General features: G+C 44.5%; 1 protein-coding gene across 1 annotated transcript in view; it reads right to left on the reverse strand.

Moving 5' to 3' along the window:
- Positions 1-15,150, reverse strand: part of GNA13 (G protein subunit alpha 13) — a 29,748-nt gene extending 14,598 nt beyond the window's left edge. Inside the window, exons 1-2 of the mRNA XM_032128982.1 lie at positions 14,789-15,150; positions 12,325-12,551 (exon numbers count right to left, since the gene is read on the reverse strand). Of these exons, the coding sequence (XP_031984873.1) occupies positions 12,325-12,551; positions 14,789-15,071 (510 nt within the window). The 5' untranslated portion in view covers positions 15,072-15,150. The remainder of the gene's footprint in view (positions 1-12,324; positions 12,552-14,788) is intronic.
- Between the last annotated feature and the right edge of the window lie 2,154 nt (positions 15,151-17,304).

A 17,304-nucleotide genomic window follows, 5' to 3' on the forward strand; every position in this document is an offset into this window, starting at 1 on the left:
CAGGAACAGGTAACTGCAGTGTTTTTAGGCTGGTGTGTACATACCTGAATATGCAAACTAAACCATCCATAACACTGGAGAATCAGCTTAAAGGGAGATGATGGAGAAATAAGCAGGGTCTGATCATTCTGCATTTTACAGCACCCTAGTAATGCTTATAGCACACACTTCATTATGTACAGGATGTTTTTCTGTTAGAGGCTTAATCCAGGAAAATCCATATCTGAGGATTTTGGCAAAGGAAAGAATCTCTAACAGCCTTTATTTTCTTGCCACCCCACCCTAAGCTGATTCAAAAGAAGACTGACTGCAAATCAATTCTGCTGCCACTGAAGTTTTAGCAGATGTCTTCTGAAATGACAGTAATAAACAGAGAGATAATGAATGGAGAAACGTTTCAATCAAATAAATCAATGCAGATTCCCAGTGGGAGGGAGATTAGAGGGCACAACCTCCTCCACCCAAACAGAGAATATCCACAGCATTACACAAAGGAGGGAGATGATCCAGGTGATCTATTTATGCCATGAATGCATATCCTAATTACATTAATGAGCTCATATCCACAACTGTCTTGACTGTTAGACCAGCAGGTTTAACCAAGTCTCATGTTGAGACATTCAACTGGTTTGGTCTCTTCTACTGGTCTCAGATTTGGAGGTAAATAAAACAAATCTTGGTTCCTTCACAGCTTTCATGTTTCTACAATTTCTCTTCCCAGTCACTCCTCCCAGCACTTTCTGAAGAGGATTCCTCTTTCAAACATGCTCCAGTCAACAGACTACAGCAAAACTTCCCCACACTCGTACCTATAACTTGTTTACTCAAGGAACTAAACTTTAAAAATATACTTTCCCTATTTTACAGCAGCAATCCAGCAACTTGATTGGCATCTCCTTAAGGTGAGGGGAAACTTACTTATTTCTGAATTGCCACTCCATGCTCTAATACTTGATGAAACACTCTTCAAGCAGTATTAGCAGCATTTTGGAAGTTTACAATAAGCATATAAAATAACTAATTTTTAATAAGGGTGCTGAAGGTATTTGGGGGAAAATGTCCAGGTAAGCAGTAGCATATTTACTTCCTAAACTGCAAATCTGGGTCAAAATATTTGAGTGTGCACTAACACAAAACACATTTCCCTGCAAGAGGTTTCCTTTCCCTAAGTGTTAATTAAGGCCAAAGTTATGCTAAAACCAGGACAAACTGGCGCTCCCACCAAAGCACAGCAGTCCCCATTTATGCCCACATGAGCATTATTGTGGCCACGTGCAGAGCAGCAAACTGCTCCGTGTGAAACTAATCCCGAACTCCCCAAAACCAAAGGGCAAACTGCTGGAAAATGGCACTGCTGCCTGTGGAAGCATGAATGGACCAGCCTTAAAAGGGCTGAAGCAGAGATAGTCTGTGTCAAGACCAGACATCTGACATCTCCCAGCTTCCTTCTCTCCAGCTCAGCCATTTGAATAGTCATTTAAACCTGATCTGCCCATTTCCAGAGATAAAATGCAGCACATTGGGATTAATTCCTGTTTCTTTGCAAGAACGTAGAGTTCAGACACAGTTGCTGATACAGGAGTACAAATAATGTGTTCCTCATCAATACACATCACAAATGCGTCACAGCTCAGCCCAGCTCTGAGAGCACAGACCTATTTCCCCTTTTCGGCGCTCGCTGCGTGCGGCTCAAGCTGTGTTTGCCTTTTTTCAGAGCCATCAGAACTGCGTCACGTGGGGTAGAAGTGAAACCTGCCTCATGTTTGGTTACACAAACTGAGTATCTGTCCTAAAAAAAGGAAAGGTTCACATCCTGACTCACAGAAGCCATCTTTTGTAAAACCTTTTGGTGGCAGCGCAGAATTTGTGTTTGGAACAGCTCCATCACTTTGGCTGGAGGGCACTCAATTCCAAAAGCACCAAGGGAGGAATCACACCAAGTTTATTTCATGACTGACATTTTTACCTTGCATAACAGTATTAACAAAGAAAGGTGAAGGGGTTTAAGAAGGGGTTTAACCCAATAATACTCCTTTAATCTATTATCCCGTATTTACCGTGTAATCCAATCAATCCATAATTCTCAAAATGTGGATAACAAATGGAGGGAGACAGACCACGCCAACCTGACGCCCCGGCAGCACCAGCAAGCTGGGGACACCTGCCATACCCTGAAAGTGACAGAAGGATGTCACCAAGCCAACCTGGAACGAAATACTCCAAACAAGGCTCCAACATCAGCTGCTGCTGCTTCCTGCACCCAGTTCAGCAGTGCTCTCCCTTCAAAGTGCCAGACTCACACAACTCACACTCACATTTGTCTCCCACCAGAAGAGCATTTCCACAGTTTCACAGATACCATGCCACTCCAATTAAATTAATTAAAACATTATTAAACTCTAAAAAGAAGTTAATACACATACTAGTATACCACAGAGCAAACTGTTCCAGTTTTCAATTACTTTCCTAAGAGGAAAGAAATCCATTTCATTTTTCTTAGTTAGGTATCCTTCCCCTCTCCTGGTGGAATTTAATTGCCAGATTCTTAATAAGACTTCCTTAAAAATACGCCAATTCACTACAGCTTTTAGGCAGGAAACAGCATTCCACTAAAGCCTACAAAACTACAATTTCTTCCACATCAGGCACTCTGTTATCATATTTCTAATTCCGAAAGACTGCTTGGAAACCAGGATGGGACATATTCTAGAAGCAGCTGAGACTCCTTCCAACAATCAAAAATCCTCAGTGTGCACAGCATTTATCCTAGAGTGAAGAAATTCTTCTCTGTGAGGTCCTGGCACAGGTTACCCAGAGAAGCTGTGGCTACCCCATCCCTGGCAGTGTCCAAGGCCAGGTTGGATGGGGCTTGGAGCACCCTGGATAGTGGGAGGTGTCCCTGCCCATGGCAGGGAGGTTGGAACAAGATGAGCTTTAATCCCAAACCATTCTGTGATTCTATTATTTTCCTCAGAATTACCAGTGCTTTCAAATAGGAAACAAACTCAAGGCTATTGCAGCCCCTTCTGGAGATCAGAGCCAGGTTGAGGAGCACATGAACTGGCACATGGGACACACCAGATACCCAGAGCATCCAACCAAACGGCTTCTGTTTGCCAAAACCTGAACAGAAATTAATCCAGGAAAGCAGGGATCAGGTGCACTTTGTTTCTTCAAAGGTCTTTTTACTCCTTAAGTATTTTACAATCCAAACTCCCCTTCCAGAAAGTTTACTTGAAGAAAGACACCAATACTTTGCAGAAGATTTTAAACTTCCATTGATGAAACCAATCTTTCAAGTCCCAGAACACAAAGACCTAGAAATCCTATGAAAACATGCACTGACCAAGGAGAAACTGCCACCTCCCAGTTACTATTTACACTCTGGGCAGCATCTCTACAGACCTCAGATGTTTTGCACACAAAACAGACTGGAACCAGACTGTAAACATTTGCTCTTCTTTCAGAGCACTGACCCACTGGCTCCATGACTTCATGTGTTTGCAACTCCAACTGCATTTAATCTAACACTGGAGCAGTGGTGAGTCTGCAAATCTGCCATCCATCACTTAGAGCTTTCCTTGCTTCCAAGTTGTACAAGACCAGCAAAGGCTCCCAAAAACATGACAAATATTTGGCACGTGGAAATGTATCAGTACTAAAACTGGCCATACTGAACTTGAAGATGCTTGAAAGTCCATTATTGCGTAAACTCTGCACTAAATCACAACATTTCAAAATCAGAGCCCTGAACTGGATCCCAATGCATTTCTCCAGGATTCAGTTTTAAAGTACATTTGGTTCCTATTTCAGCCTCATGAGAAATCCAGATGACCAAATGCTTTTTAGTTCCTTCTTCTGTCTCAATTAGAAGAATCCATTTCAATTAAGTTCTAGTATTTCTGTTTGCAGCCAGAGATGCACTCATAAACCAGCTCTTTTTCTTAGCTATCTGACAAGATCCTGCAGTAATTTACTGGGTCTTGTGAACAAGATCTACCAGTATCATTAGCTGAATATTGGTGTTTTTAAAAATTACTAAAAATTGTGTCTAAAAGAGCTCAAAGTAAAAGTAAAGTACACAAGACTCCCTAAACAGCAGCAAGAGGCCACAAACATTGCATGTCACCTGTAAAATTTCATACTGCAAACTAACTAAAACTAGAAAGAAATATAAATTAATTACTAGAGAAACTATATAACTGCTGCTGAAACCAGTTAAAGGTCCCAATACCACCCATGTGTAAAATTTTAGTAATCACTCTGCATTACATTTTTTTTCACACAATTTTGTGTAGATATTTTGAAATACAGATGATACCAGTGCACTGTTTCCACCCCTGGAAATTCTTCATCCTCTTGATTTGGTCACCAGTGGGTGATAAAATACCATCATGTGCCCAAAGAGAGAAGTACTCCCAGGCTGGCTGCAGAGATCCCAGCATTTTGTTTAAAATAATTTCCCCAGCATCTTTAAACGGAAAAAAGAAACAGAAACTCATGTGGGATTACACATTCCTATACCCCTGATCCATAAAAAGAATTTGGGGTCTTTTCAGTTCCTTGGTTAACTCTCTGAAGAGGAGCATGATATTTCACTTATTTACTGAGGAGACACTGAAGGAAAATAAATTTAAGGCAGGAACGACTATGATGGAGAGGCGTGCAACATGGTACAGCCAACTGAGTGCTGTAAAAGGCAGCTCACTCCCTATTACTGTTCAAAAATTTTCTTTTCTGAAATAGTTGAAGTTGTCAGTTATTGTGATGATAATTCAGGGTGTTTTCTGTATTTAGAATTCCTCAACTTTTCCAGCTGTATTACCTGATGTTTCTTGTTAATGCAGACATGCAAGCAGAGAAGATACTGGAAGTAATTAGGACCTTCTTTAGTTGCTGATGTAGTATTAAACATTTTATTACTATTTAAATTCAACCCATCAGGCAACTCTGGGATAAAATGTAAGTGTTAAGTCTCCAGGATTATTTAGATTTCTATTGGCATGATGTACATTTTGTTTACAGTTTGAGGCTGCCAAGTTAACTAATTTTGTGTTCTATGACCCATTTATTCACCTTTAAGATATAAATAAAGGGTTCATTTTCCAGACTACCACTTGGTACCATTTTCAAGAGACCACTTGGTATCAGGGGGCCTCCATCAGCACTGTGAGTTTACAGCTTGTTATTCTGTAAAAGGGCAGGTTCTGCATCCTCCAAACTTCTCAACAAAATTTGATAATTCTGATACTTAGCAAAGAAAAGTGCCAGCAGACACAATGCTGGCATGGAGATTATCTTGCTTTCCCACTAGTACAGTTATCCTATTGCTTTTCTTACGTAGTCAGGTCAGCTCCACTTGGGTCTTCTCACATTTTCTTAAGCAACTTCCTCAGCTTCCACAAGCTGATGTTTCCTCCCCCTTTGCTAGTTCTGCGTAAGAGGTGTGGCCTGAACCCAGAAGATATAAAAGCATTCACCATTAACTGAAGTTTGGGACAATAAAGAGCTCAGTCACTCAATAAAACCTAAGTGTAATACGTGCTTGGTGAGAGCAGACTTCACCAGCCTCTAAGGCTGAAGCCGTGTTACAATAAACTCAAATTAGCACAAATCAACACTGCCCCTGGCATGGCACCTTAGTCCTGAAGGATCCCATATTTACACACAAAAAAGATTCCTCTCTATTCTTTGCCTCAGGTGCAAAACACAGACATGGAAGATGACACTGCCTTCATACCACATGTTTTGTCAGCATGCAGATTTGCTGACAGCTACAAGTCCTGGGACTGTGTTGGGTTTGTGTTTAGGAAGTCGTTTCTAAGTGGACAGCGAACAGTGCAGGCATTGCTGTTTAAATTCCAAAGGCTGTAACGAGACAGCTCTACAGGTACCAACATGTAACACCTTGCAGGTGAGCAGCGAGCACAGAAATGAGCTCGGAATGAATGTCTGTACCAAGGGCTCACATTACACTGCACAGCAGAAGCAGCAAAAGCTCCTCTAACACATTTGCACAGATTTAAAACAACCTGCTAAGAGCTTTATACACTCAGTATGTGAATATTCATATTCAGAAGGGCACTTGTGTTTTGTACTTATTTAATCACGGCTTGGTTATAGAAATCCATTTTTTTTTCAAGAAGTAGGTCACCTTCTACTCTTCTGCAACAAAATGTTTAGGTAACTAAGGCACATGCCTATCAACACAGCACAGCTTGTTGGAGACAGAATATGTGTAAGAACACATCCCTCTGCTCCCACACTGCATTGTGCAAGTGTGCATTTTAAAAGCAGTGGTTCCCCATAAACAGGTCACAGAATCCCAGAATGGTTTGGGTTGGAAGGGACCTCAAAGATCCCCTTGCTCCAACCCCCTGCCATGGGCAGGGACTCCTTCCACTAGACCAGGTTATTCAATATCTGGATTGAGTTTTAATTAAGAACTCCATCCTCAGAGACTGCACTGAAACCATGCAGAAAATAAAGGCTTGTACAAGCCAAGTGTAGCATACAGGACTCCAAAAGCATTCCTGGTTGGAAGACAACTCATCCTGCTTCAGTCTGGCACATCAAGACAGCTCCTGCTGAAAGACCTCTCAATTCCAGAATTACATTTGTGCTTCATAGTAACAAAAAATTAAAATACAACAAAAGAAATATAGCAATGGTCTGAAGAAAATATGGCAAAGATGTTCTCCAGGAAAACCAGATCAGCATCAACTGGCAATACAAGACCCAGGCCACTCTCCAAACACTTCAGGTTTTTGCTGCTAACAAGAAAAGTCACCGGGCAGGAAAGGAAGAGTGGTAGAAAGGGAATAAGGCAGTCCCAGAAACAGCATTTTGGCTCTCAGAGGCTGAAACAGAAATCCTACTCCCAATTTGGAAAATTATAAAAAATGGCACTTTGTGTTAAATTAGTATAACAGTTCACCTGAAGATCATTCAGCTCAACTGAAATATTACAGTCAATCCCCACTACCAAAGCACTGGCACACACTGAAGGGTTTTTGGCCACAAACCTCAACTAAGGACACTCAACCTGCTACTGCTGGACTCTAGAGTTAATCCCTATATGGAATCTTATTAATACCAACTCAAAGCCAGCATTACCTTGTCACTGGGGCAGGAAAAACAGTGAATCTTCAAAAAATCCAAGTCTCTTTTGAGGATTTGCATGACTCATTTTAAAGTATAAATTTGTAAAGCACTTTTCTTTCCATAGTTATAGCAACAATCTTTGATCAATCCTTTTCACACTAAGACCAAGAGAGAGCAAGTAGCCCTTTCCAAAGGCTTTCCAAGGGCTTTAAGGAGTCATGCTCACTGTACACAGGCCATCCTGTGATCTGATGTTTGGCAGAGTATTGATTGAGGAAAGAGGAGAAAAAACTGTTCATATTTCATCATATATAAAGCAGCAGCTTTTTGGGTTTCCACACAGATATTTAAGCAATATTCACTGTAATTACAACCCTGTATTTCAATAAACTAACTCTGAACTATGTGATTAAGTGCCCAAATAGCCAATGTTTAAAGAAATGTTGGCTGACTGGATCTCATGCCTGTAATGAAGATCCTCCTTGTCAGTCTCAGAAACCTTCTCCCAACAGTTTATGCACTCAGTCCTGTCCCAATAGAATCATCTCCTGCACCCTTCAAGCAGAGTGGGACAAATGAACACCCAATCCCAGATCCAAGAGGAGACTCAAGGGGAAAGCCATGCCTACTTTCCAACTTAGGGGCGTGGGGAGGTTAAAGAGATGAACACTGGGAAGAAAATCAACACACTACAGAAGCTGCTGAAAAGCTTCTGGAAGTCACTGCCACAAACACAGCACAGACACTTCAACTCTTTTTCCAGATTCTACACTTGTGACTTCAGAGGGACTTTGTGCACTGACCTCACAACTGTACCGTAAGATGGGCATCCACCCTCCAAAAGGGGAACACCTCAACATCTGGCAGCCTAGCCTGGCTTCACACACAACTGACCTCTGCAGGATCCTACTCTATAATCAGGCACATTTCAAGATGTGTTGCCTGTGCACTTGAAAGAACATTAAACTTTCCTAATACTCTCCAGTGTCCATTTGAGGACTCATCATTTCAGTAGAAATTAATGTTCTTGCATGTACAACAGCCCCACGACTATTCAGGCAGAGCCCTGAAAAGTTCAAGCTGAGTAAGAAAAAATACAATACAATCTCCCAGTAAACTGAACAATACTTGACAAAAAAACTCATCTGCAACAGAAAAATGCTACATGGAAGCTGCAGCAAAGCTATCAGTGTAACTTCAAGCAGAACACGCCTTTTCCTGTCTTCTATAATCTGATCTAGCTCTTGCAAACACGTCACAGATAAAGTTGTGATCCAGAGGTGAGTCCATATCCTATAATCCTTACTGTATCATCTATGTCTGCAGTTCTATGCAAATATGGACAAAAATTAAGTGTCATCTCTGCCTCTGCAGCTTTCTGGCTTAAAAACACCCAAACATTCAGCAAAACTTGCAAGGAGGGCAAAAAGTATCTGTCTGAAGATTAACAACTGCTGATAGCAAAGATCAAAACCCACCCAAAAGTTACCTTTAACATGAACAAACCCTGAACACATTCAAAGCTTATCATGCAATTGAGCCACTCAGCTCTCATCACACTCTTCCATTCTCAGAGAATGACAAGACTCATGGAGAATACTTCAAAAAATTAAAAAAAAAAAAGCTTCTCTGTTAACAGCTCTCACAGCAAGTTCAAGAAATGACTGACATGAGAGGGGAGTACAAGGCTGCTCTTACTCACAGGTGCCTTGCTCAGTGTTACGCAGCGCCAAACACTGCTCAGCTGCCAGTGCCTCAGAGCAAACCTCCAGGAGAACAGCGAGCCCTTACAGCCACATGCTGAACAGGTCACCAGCACAAACAGAAAAGCTAGGAAATGCCCAGGTAAAGCAGTGTGCATGCTGCAGAATTACCATAATGGCTGCGTTTATCCAAGTCATTTCAGGAGATTTCTGGTAAAAATCAAGCAGCAACGGGAAATGTGAAATGTTAATGAGGTGTCAGAGGGTGTTGGGCTGATTCAGACTAAATCTGTAACTCATCCGTGTCAGCCACCTGAGAGGCCAGAGGAGAAACAAGCCTGGTGGCTGAAGGAGAAGAAGCCTGAGGATGACCAGAATCTGCAGTGTAAGTTACAGAACCGCCTCAGCTACAGAGCCAGGACAGTCTGCAGTTACCCGTGCTAGTGGAACAATCACCTGAATGAGTTTGGTTTGCAATAAAATATGAGGGATTATAACATTAACCATGGGGGAAGCACTGAAGTGGCACATATTGCACTAAGCTGTAATTAGCTCTTTCCAGTTTTAAAGCACTACACAAGCATGACCTAATGAATTTTCATAAATGCTGCTGCTAGTGGCCAGAAGGCCCCTATTTTTAGGCCAAGGAAAATAAATCATATTGGCTATCCCATGACCACTTGAGCTAACAAAATGAGGAAGGACACTCCAGTGAACTAGACATGGAAATGCTGATTCCTAATTCCATTAAAATACAACCAAGTTCTTTTTTTTTTGCTGCTATAAAAAGATCACATTGTTTCCTTACGCTCCCAGCATCACCTGTGGCAATGTCAGTAAAAGATACTGAAGAAAAACAAAAAAAGCAAGAGCAGCTCAACAATCCATCACACATGTACATATATGTTGTGCATATATATTGAAGTCTAAACCATATTCTTGCAGGAACTTCAATCTTAAACCCTTTTTCTCTGTACTTCCTATCTGCCCAAGCTACAAATGGCTTCTACACTACACACTCTTGCTGCCTTTCCTCCAGAATTTATATGTAAATTTTGACATTTTTCACTCCTTAACCCATCACTGCTCCATTTTCCATTTGCTCACCTCTACCTCTGTCCCAAAGTGTCCTCTTCCCATGGCAAACAACATTTCCCCAGTGTTTCTGCCTGTGCTCTCTTAGTATGAGCCGTGTTTTTCAGTGCAGTGTCAAACTTGGTCCAGTTAAAAAAGTTAAACTCACTCAAAAGTCTGAAAAGAAGTTAGAGCAGGTAACAGTCCAGAAATGCTCCTCTACCATGTCAGTCTCAGCACTTTACAGTATTTTTGTGCCACTTTTCCCTCTCTCCTACTCATCTAATGATTGCTGCTATCCTTTCATTACATTTTTTTGCCACAAGCAGCTAAACTGGAAGCAGAACATTATTTTCCTTTTTTTCCCCATTCTACAGTGCTACAAATCTTTAGTCTGGAGCCTTCACTTCAAGAGTCAGTACCTGACACGCTTGAACTGTCTGTGTCTCTCCCAACTTCCACCTGCTCTACCTCCTGACTGGGACACGCCTGTCACTCCCCCCTCCTTAACCATTTGTGTCCTCCTTCCTTGTCCCAGCACAGACCTCAGCTCTCTGAACGCTCTCCTGCAAAGCCTGTAGCAGGTACAGCAAAAAGCCACACTGCTCCAGGAGCTTCCCTCTGTTCTGCCGCCCACATGGAGCTCTGGCAGAACTTAAGCTGAAGCTTACTGGGATAAAACTGAGACTTCATGCTTGGCCAGCACAGATCACACTGCCTGCACTCAACACAATGACATCATTCAGCTGCCTTTTTTTTTTTTCTTCATGTTTATAACTTGGCATAAATATGTCCAGCTGAGATTTTGAAAGGATTTAGGAAATAAAGTAATGTAAGTATAAATAAAGTAATTACCTTGCTTTCAAAAATTATTATGGCAGTACTCAACTATTAAGAGCACTTCAAAAATATTCCTGAGTTGTGCCTAAAGCACAACACGATAAACATATATTTTTGCAGAGAACTACACAGATTTAGGGATTCACAGAAAAAAGCAACAGCTTTTTTTCTGTAAGACTTCTGTAAGAAGAACAAATTATTCACATCTCACTCAAAGTGAAACTGTGCACGTTTCAGTTATGTAAAGAAGCCACTTCCCAGAGCCTCAAGATGACAGAACAGTAATTGCTCCCTTCCCTTTGCTACACAGCCTCAAGTCACTAAACATGTTTAATTGAAGACAAAACTGTTTTATTGAACAGATTTTAGAGCAGATCCCTCCAGCACAGCAATTAGACCACTAGAAGTCACATCTGCACCAGGATCTTGACTACAGAAGAGCAATTACTCTTTTATGATCACTTGAAGGTGAAACTCAAGGAGCAACAGGTCTCCTTAGGAACTTATTTACAGAGCTCAGCCCAGGGCTGGGCAGGTGATAGGCCACTGGAGCACCTGCCCATTCTGCAATCTCCAGAAGACATTCCATGATCAGGGCAATACATATTTATAGAATATTTACACAACCTCTTTAAGTCAGGGTATGATTACACAACCACTCATAATAGCTCAACAGGAGACATCACGAGCTATTGTTCGGATTCACACTAACACAAAGGTTATTTTTAAGACATAAAAATACAAAGCCACTTATGTTTGAGAGACCTGCAAGAACAGATTTAATCTATTTTAAGGTTCTCAACCCCCATCCCTACAAAACCCAATGCCACTGCCATACACAAGTCTATAAACCAACAATCAAATTTAAACCCAATTTTTCGTTTCTTTTTGCAGCATTTGCATGGGAATGGCGCAAAGGGACTTCAGCTGTCACAGACAGTTCGAGATGCAGCTCAAGAATCAAGAGGTTTCTTTTTTCTTTCCAACCCCACTACTGAATTCTATACTCCATCTCTACCCCACTATTAAATTGTGTATTCCATCTTCAGCTGAGAACTTCAATGTAACAAAAATCTCATTACATGAGTATTAACACAGACATTCAAGATTAAACAGGAAGTATACAGAGGGAATGTTTGCTAGATTGCTCAAACTGGAATAGAGAAGGGAGTGGTTTTTAAATTCTTCTCATTAACCCATGCATATCTTTTCTTTTAAAAGCACATTACTATTAAGCCTGCCTTTTCTGCAAACCATTATTTTTCGTTTAGTTTGGTTTTTTAAGTTGATGCACCAGTTAACAAAGGGTGGTAATAATCATATAGTAAAAATACTGTGCAGGTACCAGCTTTGTTACAGAACTTAAAAGCCCTCAATACCTCAGCTTTCCCACATATGAAATGAGGACAATTACGTCAGAATCTCCTTTATTATTATTAAAAAAAGGGGTGGAAGTAGCCAAATGCAGCTGTGTGCAACACCACAGAGTAAGTCAACCATGCAAAAATGCGTAAGGAAGAGGCTTGGTTGGCGTTTCACAGAGAAGCAACACAGGAACCAAATCACACACAGACAGTTAAAAACACTGAAGGCCAACTCTTACCAGCTGGAACTCCCTGCGCCTGTCATACGCGTGCTGGATGCCACTGTCTGCCCACAGGGCTCGGATGGCCGGAAGGTAGTCTAAAAAAACACCGGTCTCCACCATGCCCTGCACCACGGTGACTGCTCGCGTGTCGAAAGCCATCACTTTGTCCCCGTTGCTCTGGTTGGCAGGATCTCCCCAAGGGATATGGAGTTTCTCTCTGGCATCCACGAGGACTCGCACACCTTGAACGACAAGGAAGAGCACTGTGAGCAGAGTTTCTCAGCATCTACTGTTTCACCAGCACACAATCTGCACAGAGGCAAACAATGCACTTACTCTGCACAAAGCTCAGTCGGAACATCCACCCGTAGGGAATCAGGAAGTGTCCAAAAAACTGACTCAAACCACTACATTTACAGGTAACCTCAACCCCCAGATTTGCTATCTCAAGAACATGACCACAATCAACAGGGTGATATCCACAGTACAAGTTTAACTCTTGAAAAAGTGTTATTTTTAATTACTAAATCTCCAGTCTGTGCTACCAAACTCTTTCACTTGGCATGAATACAAGACAAAGTATGCTTTAAAGTTTATTTCAAAATATGTTGAACCACCTGACGTCTTGCTTTAAGGTTCTCTAGCTTTTGTGTTCTTATCAACTTGGTACCCAGTTATATCAAATTATACAGAGAATCTCTATCACGAGAGTATTTCTATCACCACCTTTAACATTTTCAGAGATATTAAGATACATACTAAAATTATTGTACTTTCTAAAAGTATGTTTCTACAGCTTAAGTGCAGAAGGAGTTGTATCAGCTAAAGGCTTCCCCACACTTTCATGGTTGTTTTGGTTAATATTCTCTAGAAGAAAAGGAGTATTTTAAGCTTCTTTTTAGAGTCTTCTAAAGGCTTTAAACCCACTCTGCTCATATTGGTAAGGGAAATGCGGGGAACTGATTTCTAGTACTAAATTTATCAATGAAAAAATAAAAAGAAAATTCCAGAAAGAATAAGCAACTGTAAAGGCATGGGAAGAGATACAAGGAAATTGAGTTGTGGCAACAAATGACTGTATAGTAACATACTCATTCAGTGCTGAAGTGTTTTGTCAAGGTTCACTCCCTTTCCAAGGCTTTTCTCTCTGTCAAAGGCAAGTATCTGTCAAATCTATCCATGACTGCAGGAAAACAGCCTCCCAGACAGATATGCAGTTCCTACGTGCATACTTTGTCACAGAGTTTGAAGTACCTTTATTAATAAACTTTAACCTGGTTGACATACATGCTCATGATTTCTACTGCCTTGCTATCAAGAGTTCTTCCAGGCTTGATTCATAAGCAGGTTTGTAAAACAACTCTCTTTGAGAATAGTTGGATTTTCAGGGGCTGAGGTCTGGCAACACTTTGCTGTTTTGAGAAACTTCATTAAGATTTTGACCAACTATTACACAGCCCACGCTGAAAATCCAACGAGCGATTTAGATAAGAGAGCAAATAAGTGAGGATGACCAATGAAGTCAGGATGACAGCAGCGAAATCAAGCGTCCACTCCCCTAAAGCATGTGTGGAGGCTTTGGCAAAGCATCTATGTAGAGAGGCTCTGCCTGCGGGTTGCTGTTAATTGATGTGTCAGCCGAGTTTCCAACACAACGGCAGCAATTCTTCCACTGCAGTGAAATGCTGAGAGCACAGGGCTCGGCTCCTCCTCACGCACTTCCAGGTGCATCTTCCCCCCCCATCCATTACCGCTCATTACTGCCATCGCATTACCAGGAAATCACGGAATCAATTAGGTTGGAAAAGACCTCTGAGATCATTCAGTCCAACCTATGACCCAACACCACCTTGTCAACCAGACTTGACATCAAGTGCCACGTCCAGTCTTAAACACCTCCAGCGACAGTGACTCCACCACCTCCCTGGGCAGCCCATTCCAGTGTCTGAAGTGAAGAAACTCTTGCTAATGTCCTCTGGTGCAGCTTAAGACTGTCCCCTCATCCTGTCGCTGGTTCCCTGGGAGCAGAGCCTGATCCCCACCTGGCTACAACATCCTTTCAGTAGTTGTAGAGAGCGGTAAGGTCACCCCCGCTCTTCAGGCTGAGCCCCCCAGCTCCCTCAGCCGCCCCTTATGCTCCAGCCCCTTCCCCAGCTCTGCTGCCCTTCTCTGGCCTCGTTCCAGCGCCCGAGCAAAAGGCAAAGCCCGGGACCACACGGGCTCAAACCGCTGCTCCCGGGGCCGGGCGCCGGAGCCGCCCCGCGGGCCGCACCCGGGCGGCGCGGTGACAACCCCGCGGGCCCGGAGGGGCTGCTCGCCGGCGCCCGGGGAAGGATGAGGCGCCGGGACAGCGCGGGAGGAGGAGGCGGTGGCGGCCCCGCGGCTCCCCCAGCCCGCGGGACCCGCCCGAGCCGCCTTCCCCCGCCCCGGTCGGGCCCGGCGCTCGCAGGGCGGCCCGTCCCCGCCGCCCTTCACCCACCCTTGATCACGTTGCTGTAGATGGTGGCGCGGAACTCCTCGCGGGCCGCGCGGTCCCAGTCCTGCCCGTGGATGATCCGCATCTGCTTGAGGAAGGTGGACTTGCCGCTCTCGCCTGCGCCCAGCAGCAAGATCTTGACGAGGCGCTTCACATAGGTCTTCTCGCGGTTGAGGCACTTGTCGATCTCCTTGGACTTGCGCTGCTGCTCGGCCTCGCCGCTGGTGAGGAGGCAGCCGGGGAAGCAGCCGGACAGCGCGGAGCGGGACGGCAGGAAATCCGCCATCTTAGCGAGCGCTGCCAGCGAGGGGAGCGCCGGCCGCCCTCGCCGCACCGCGCGCTCCCCGCACCGCGCCTGCGCGTCCGCCACGCCCGCCTCGCACGCTCCCGCCCGGCGCGTGACGCGCGCGTGCCCCGCCCCCAGCCGGGGCTCCGCCCCGCCCCTGCCCCTCACAGGAAATGGCGGGAGCGGCCGGCGGCGGGGGTGGAAGGGAGGTTGCAGCAGCGTCCAGTCCGACCCTCGGCCTTGCGCAGCACAGCCCCGCAACCCCACCAGGTGCCTGGGAGCCTTGTCAGAGCGCTCCTTGAGCTCTGGCAGGCAGAGCTCCTTTTAACCAGACTGACAGTTTACTTGTAAAACTCTTTCTGCCTTTTCCTCAAGAAATCCCCCAACTCGCTTTGAACCGGAGCTTGAAATTGCGATTTTCCAGCACCCTTCCTGGAGGAGATCCAGGCTGTACCTCCTGGCAGGTGCCAGGCTGCTCACGAGGAAACACAGTGAAAGAGTATTCAGGCACAGGGTGCTGCTGTGTAATGGAGTTAAAGGTTTGTAGATGCACATGATCATAATTTTAACGTGCATTGTAATGGAAAATAAAGTTAAGGTGGAGAATGATTTCATGGAGTCATTAAGGTTTGGAGGAGATTTGAGATCAAGTCCAACCATCCACCCAGCACTGCCACTGTAACCCTGAAACCACAAAACCACATCACCCAGCACCGTTTCTCGAACACCTTCAGGGATGGTGACTCCACCACCTTCCTGGGCAGCCTCTTCCAATGCCAGACCACCCTAACAGTGATTTTTTTTTCCTGATCTCGAATCTGAATCTCCCGTGTCTCAGCTTGAGGCCATGTCCACCAGTCCTCTCACTGTAGGCATGGCAGAAGAGACTAAATCACAGAAACATGGAATCAGTTAGGTTGGAAAAGACCTCTGAGGTCATCCAGTCCAACCTGTGACTGATCACCTCCTTGTCAACTGGACCATGGCACCAGTTGCCACATCCAGTCTTTCCTTAAGCACCTCCCTGGGCAGTCCATTCCAATGTCTAATTACCCATTCTATTAAAAAAATGATCCAACCTCAACCTCCCCTGGAGCAGCTTGAGGCTGTTCCCTCTTGTCTTGTCCCTTGTTTCCTAGGAGCAAAGCCTGACCCCCACCTGGCCGCACCCTCCTGTCAGGGATTATAGAGTGAGAAGGTCCCCCCTGAGCCTCCTTTTCTCCAGGCTGAGCCCCCAGAATTCCCTCAGCTACTCATGGTTCTCCAGTCCCTTCCCAGCTCCATTCCCTTCTCCAGACATGCTCCAGCCCTTTAATGTTCTTCCTGAACTGAGGGGCCCAGCATTGGACACAGGAATTGACACAGCCACTCCTGTCCCTGCCTCATGCTCATCCCTGTCCCTTTCCCAGTCCCCGTTGCTGGCTTCTCATGGGCCTGTTTAGAGAAGACTGAGAGGCGATCTCATTAATGCATATAAATATCTCCAAGGCAGGTGCCAAGAGGATGATGCCGGATCCTTTTCAGTGGTACCCAGTGACAGAATGAGGAGCAATGGCCATAAACTGAAACACGGGAAGCTCCACTTCAACCTGAGGAAGAACTTCTTTCCATGGAGGGTGGCAGAGCCCTGGAGCAGCTGCCCAGGGAGATTATGGAGCCTCCCTCTGTGGAGACACCCCAAACCCACCTGGACATGTTCCTGTGTCACCTGCTCTGGATGACCCTGCCTTGGCGGGGGGGTTGGACTGGATAATCTCCAGAGGTCCCTTCCAATTCTGGGATTCTGTGGAAACGAGCCTCAGGCTCAGCCGCCCCCATGGCTGCAGGGAAGCTGCCAGGCGAGCGGCCCAGGGAGGTCAGCCCTCGGTCAGGGGGGCAGGATGGCGCTTGCCAGCTAAGCAGGTTTTGTTCTCGGTGCAGAAAGAGTCATTTTGTTAAAACACTTTGAAAAATTGGCACGTCCTTCCTCTCTGCCTGGCTGAGAAGAGCTTCCCGGTACTGCAGGGCAAACACCCCAGGTCTGGCCTCTCACAGGGCTGTATAGTGAGCAAAAGAGAGTGGGAATCTTTATCTGATACTGAGTTAAAAGGAGCAAAGACATTATTTTCAATGGCAATCCTCCATGTGAGGAGTAGAACTCATAGGCTGAGGGACCTGCAAGGACTGAAAATCTCAAGGACTGAAAATCCCAAGGACTGAAAATCCCACACTTCATTCAACCCAGCCCTAAGCA

Source organism: Corvus moneduloides, chromosome 19, assembly GCF_009650955.1.
Source record: "Corvus moneduloides isolate bCorMon1 chromosome 19, bCorMon1.pri, whole genome shotgun sequence".
Taxonomy (NCBI): Eukaryota; Metazoa; Chordata; class Aves; order Passeriformes; family Corvidae; genus Corvus; species Corvus moneduloides.